This window comes from Notolepis coatsorum (genome assembly GCF_963971535.1).
Source record: "Notolepis coatsorum genome assembly, chromosome: 3".
Classification (NCBI taxonomy): Eukaryota; Metazoa; Chordata; class Actinopteri; order Aulopiformes; family Paralepididae; genus Notolepis; species Notolepis coatsorum.
In genome coordinates, this window is record NC_140167.1 from 62,119,896 (window position 1) to 62,125,895 (window position 6,000).

General features: G+C 44.7%; 1 protein-coding gene across 1 annotated transcript in view; it reads right to left on the reverse strand.

Moving 5' to 3' along the window:
* Nucleotides 1–5,792, reverse strand: part of ushbp1 (Usher syndrome 1C binding protein 1) — a 39,117-nt gene extending 33,325 nt beyond the window's left edge. Inside the window, exons 1-4 of the mRNA XM_084310454.1 lie at nucleotides 5,584–5,792; nucleotides 3,405–3,637; nucleotides 2,862–2,962; nucleotides 427–590 (exon numbers count right to left, since the gene is read on the reverse strand). Of these exons, the coding sequence (XP_084166580.1) occupies nucleotides 427–590; nucleotides 2,862–2,962; nucleotides 3,405–3,637; nucleotides 5,584–5,589 (504 nt within the window). The 5' untranslated portion in view covers nucleotides 5,590–5,792. The remainder of the gene's footprint in view (nucleotides 1–426; nucleotides 591–2,861; nucleotides 2,963–3,404; nucleotides 3,638–5,583) is intronic.
* Between the last annotated feature and the right edge of the window lie 208 nt (nucleotides 5,793–6,000).

Genomic DNA, 6,000 nt, shown 5'->3' on the forward strand with positions numbered 1-6,000 from the left:
ATATAGCGCCTTTCAGAAGACCCAAGGTTACTTGGCACTAACGCTGCCAGGGTTAGGGGTTCCATTCCCTGTGTAGCTCAGTGGGTAGAGCATGGCACTAACTCTGCCAGGGTTAGGGGTTCCATTCCCTGTGTAGCTCAATGGGTAGAGCATGGCACTAACACTACCAGGGTTAGGGGTTCCATTCCCTGTGTAGCTCAATGGGTAGAGCATGGCACTAACTCTGCCAGGGTTGGGGGTTCCATTCCCTGTGCAGCTCAATGGGTAGAGCATGGCACTAATGCTGCCATGGTTAGGGGTTCCATTCCCTGTGTAGCTCAATGGGTAGAGAATGGCACTAACGCTGCCAGGGTTAGGGGTTCCATTCCCTGTGTAGCTCAATGGGTAGAGCATGGCACTAACGCTGCCAGGGTTAGGGGTTCAGACCTGCGTGGCTTGCACCCAGCTGTCCCGGGCGGCTGTGAGGTGTTCGGCCTGTCTGTCCTGATCGGAGGCTGTGGTGGGAACAGCCCAGGCCCTTCTGGAACTGATGGATTCCTCCACTGCTGATAAGACTCCCAGCAGATCTGACCACACCTCACCACTGCCCCCTGCAGGGGATAAAGGACAGTGCAGTCATGCATTTTTGGTTTGGCTGTATTTTGAGTTGAAGTATAGTTTACCGGTAGTTTGGTTTCAGTTCAGTTCATTTGTGATCCGTAATTTTAAAACACACACACACACACACCTTATTTGATACAAAATTGTCATCTACTCCCTATAACACCAGAGCTGCTCACCATATCTCACTAGATGTTCCCTGTATTAACACTTATCATTACACATGGGCAAAACAGAGTCCATTCTCTTCGGTTCAAATAACAAACTCAGCAAGACCGACGGCTTCTCGGTTACAGTGGGTGACAATATTGTCACAAGGAAAGATGAAATTACCTACCTGGGTTCCATCCTAGAGGCTAATCTTTCCTGTGACAAAATGGCATCCAATGTAATAAAAAAAGTCAACCAACGAACTCGATTCTTGTACCGGATCTCCTCTCTGGTAAACAAGAATACCCTGAAGACTCTAGCAGGAGCACTCATTCAAGGGTACTACGACTATGCTTGCACCTCATGGTACCAAAGCACCTCAAAGGCACTAAAAAACAAATTACAAACATCTCAAAACAAGCTAGTCAGACTACTGCTTGACCTGACTCCTAGAACCCACCTCACCCCTGCCCACTTTGACAACCTAGGATGGCTTAGAGTAGACGACAGAGTACAGCAACTTGCAATGGGCCTGGTCTACAAGATACACTACGCGACAAAGGTACCCATGTACATGTCAAAATACTTCCCAAAGGTCAGTGAATACCACGATCACAACACCAGAGGGAGCTCCACAAATCATGTTAAACCCAGATTCGACTCAAACAAGGGACTAAACACGTTTCGCAATTATGCCACATCAATGTGGAACGCCCTACCCAAAGCTGTAAAGGAATGTGAATCACTACCCACTTTCAAAAACACTCTCAAAAAACACCTACGGGAGACTGCAATTCGAAACTGGCCCCTACAAATGTCCTAACCCAGTTGTACAGTAAATGACCAAGTATGGCTTTGTCAGTATTCCAATGTACAGTGTACAGTGTCGTCGTCCCCCTACCCAACCCCCCCCCCCACCTCCAATGTACAGCCCCCCCCCCCCACCCAACCTCCTCCAATGTACAGTTTCTACGTCAAATGTATATACACTCTTTTTCTGGACATTTTTGTATCACAAACAGTACTGTATTTGCAAATCTGATATGTCATAAATGTATAGATGTAGCAGTACTGTCTATCTTTATGTCATGTATGTCATATATGTTATGATGAATTGAAAATGGGGGACCCTGATGTAAACAAGACGAAAGTCTTTCTCTGGTCTGCATCCCCTTAACAATTGTATGTATTGAGCTGTACTGTACTGTACCCATTCTGCAATCTGTTAATAAACTTTTCAATCAATCAATCAATCCTTTGGTCAACCCTTCTTCCAATTTGCTGCTCCCAGCACTTGGAACGAGATGCAAAAGACTTTGAAAATGGACAAATTGATCCCCCTCACTACTTTTAAGGACTGTAGCAGAGTTGTTTACACACACCTGCAACTGTCACCCCGCCTTTTAACTGTAATTTGTCTGTTCTGCTTCATGTATTATACCTTGTTATTTTATTTGGTTGTTTGTTTGATGTGTGTTTTAATAATTTCCCTTACCTCTGTGATGTATGTCTCTTTTCTATTTTATTTAATAAAACATTTTTGTCCCCTTGCCCTTTTGTCCTCTCGCCAGGCCGTCATTGTAAATAATAATTTGTTCTTAATTGACCTGCCTGGTTAAATAAAGGTTAAATAAAAATAAAAATAAAACACAAACACACATACACACACACACATCAAATTATATAAAACATGTGAGAGAGTCATAGGCTTATATACATTATCACTCATCATTAGTTAATATACTTCCTCAGAGACAAAAACAAGAATTTCAACTTCGCCCAACCAGGGCTCAAATTAGCCATCATTAGGAAACACAAGAACATAGTAATGGTCAAAGGCAAACTGCCTCGTCTATTTTCAGCGTTCAGTATATCTTTACGTTGGCAAATTACACACTCCGAATAGTTTGCTTTCATTCAGGACGACTACTAGCTGTCTGCAGACCAGCTAGAACAACCCTCTAAAATAATGCAGTGGTTGTTCTTTTGGAGACAAAATATTGCTGTTGGCCTGGACTGATGGGAGAGAACCAAGCAGCACCACGCCACATGAGAGCCCCGGGTTGGTAGATTGATGAGGACACAGAAGGATTCACGCAGCCTTTGCCAACCTCTGCTGGTTGCCGGACGGTCAGATGTGGTACCGGCGGCGAGGCTCTTGTCTGGGCCTGGAGGACTGGTCAGTCCTGGTGGTTTAGGGTCCTCTGGGTCACTGGAGATGGGGACAGTAATATACTGTAATGGTGAATAGCTAATGAACTGTATACTAATTAGCAGCACGAATAACCATTGGTTTTCAAACTTTTTCTCTGGGGGAGCCATATATTGTCAAACAATTGTTTTTTTCTCACGACCAAATCTATTTTTAACAGCTATTGAGCTTGTTTTTTTTAAGACTACAAAATAAAAAAAATATATAAAATTGCCGCTGAAGTCACACATTTCTCCTGTTTCTCCCGTTCTAACATGACCCAGCTTTGTGTCCCAACCCAGATTTAGAAAACATACAAACAAACAAACAAAAACAAACATACACGAGAAATAAATCTATTCACGTCACTCTTATTGATATCGGTGTCACTCCTCATAGACACAAATCCACGCGCCTCCTCTCTCTCACACTCGTCTCCCTGAGTCTCACTTTGTTACTGTACCTTGGTGCCTTCAGCGCCCCCATCTTCCTGTTCAGCTCTGCGATGATGCTGAGCAGGGTGCCCATCTCAGCCTGACACTGTGCTAGCTCCGCTGGGGAAGGCTCAGAGTTCGCCACAGGGTCAGGGCCGATGGGTTCAAAGGTCATCAGGTCAATGGGGATCACCTCCTCCTCATCACCAGCACCACACCCTGACCCAGCATCTAGGCTGTCACACCTGACCAGTTTAGAATCCTAAAAGGGAGATGACGCATCATTTGGGTCAAATCGGGCAATAGTCTTTCATCATCCTGAACCCAGCTCTAATGCTCCTGAGCTCTAATGCTCCTGAACCCAGCTCTAATGCTCTGAACCCAGCTCTAATGCTCTGAACCCAGCTCTAATGCTCTGAACCCAGCTCTAATGCTCTGAACCCAGCTCTAATGCTCTGAACCCAGCTCTAATGCCCCTGAACCCAGCTCTAATGCTCTGAACCCAGCTCTAATGCTCTGAACCCAGCTCTAATGCTCTAAACCCAGCTCTAATGCTCCTGAGCTCTAATGCTCCTGAACCCAGCTCTAATGCTCTGAACCCAGCTCTAATGCTCTGAACCCAGCTCTAATGCTCTGAACCCAGCTCTAATGCTCTGAACCCAGCTCTAATGCCCCTGAACCCATGCAGCTCTAATGCTCTGAACCCAGCTCTAATGCTCTGAACTCAGCTCTAATGCTCTGAACCCAGCTCTAATGCTCTGAACCCAGCTCTAATGCTCTGAGCCCAGCTCTAATGCCTCTGAACCCATGCAGCTCTAATGCTCTGAACCCAGCTCTAATGCTCTGAACCCAGCTCTAATGCCCCTGAACCCAGCTCTAATGCTCTGAACCCAGCTCTAATGCTCTGAACCCAGCTCTAATGCTCTGAACCCAGCTCTAATGCCCCTAAACCCATGCAGCTCTAATGCTCTGAACCCAGCTCTAATGCTCACTGCAGCAGAGAATGACGTGCCTATTTCATATTTGAGATCTGGGTGACGATTTAGAATTCAAAAGATGTGCACACAGTTTGCATCCAGGAACGGAGTTATGACATTTACAAATAAAGGGTCAATACGCACGCACGCACGCACACACAGAGAACATCTGTTTGGCTCATGACATGGAGGTTATTGTTGCTGCTTTTTAACAGCCATTGTGTTGAGCAGCGGATGGGGGGGGGGGGGGGGGGGAGCTGACACATCCTGAGAGTGAATTTCCTGCTCAGAATACCACCAGTGGCCCCAGAACATCCTCAGTGCCGCGCCGAGAGCAAACGTCACTCAGCCTACAATCTCTCACTCTTATTTCGGCTGGTTTCACTAAAAACGATTTTAAAATTAGCTTAAAATGTGTTACTGTAAAGATGACTATTTACTCCTTGACAGATACTGTTGGTGGCCACAAAACATCTTTAATGGCAGACTGAGAGCCTAATGTTACTCTCACCAGTCTCTCAGTTTGATTTGGCTTTGTCCTAGAAGAAATAACTTGTCATAGAACCTTTAGATATTGCGAAGATTATACAGATTCACATCACTTTTCCGAGACCAGTGGTGAAAAAAACATCCTCCATGCGAGACAGAATAAACACTGTTCTCTTTGATCAACTGTAGCCTAAACCTTTTTTTATGACACAAACTTCAGTATCCGTGGTACGTAACACCGGTCACCAGATGATAACTGATTACTCTTACTACACAAACACTTTGACATCAGAGACAAAGTAAGCAACATCACACACCAAATATTGCTAATGCAGGTAACCAACACATTTGAATGTTAAATATGAGATACTCTTAATTCACAAGAGGTCTAACTTATTTATTTATAGATACACAGATACATTTCAGCAACAGTCTATCAAGCAGTTACTCATCAGCTCAATACTGGAATAGTTAGGCTTAATAATAGTTAGGGACTTAATAATAGTTAATAGTTACTGTAGGTTGACTCAATCAACTCTCTTACACTTAGATCCTACACTAGGACCTAAACTAACCTCTTGCACTCTTCCTGCAAGAGGTTAGTTCTTTTGGAAGTAGGCCAACTTGAACATTACTAATTGCAGCTACATTCCCGGTGATGCTCTACATATGAGATACTGTAATATTGTTACAATAATTGTCAAGGCAGATAATCACAGAAAGTCACAAGATAACAGCTTACCTCCATGCTCCAGATGTCAGGGACTCGAGTGTGGTCTCCTGCCTACCTCTGTTGTTGACCGTCTAGTTTGAGGAACCGTGCACAGTGACGTAGTGCACCGTGCAAACGCTGCTATCCTGTTGTTTTCTATAATTATACCTTCCAATGGTTCCCCAGTCTCTGGAACCTACTGCCTGCCTGGTGGAGAGTCCTGATGCTGTCCCAATGTCTCTCTCTCTCTCTCTCTCTCTCTCTCTCTCTCTCTCTCTCTCTCTCTCTCTCTCTCTCTCTCTCTCCCGTTTCTCTCTTCATCCCGTTGTCTCTGTTTAACAGATCCGTTTTTCACTCACTTATTGTCAGTCTCCATGTCTGTATGTCTTCATCCTTGTCTGGCTGTCAGCCTGTCTTTCTGTCAGCTTGTCTTTCTGTCAGTCTGTC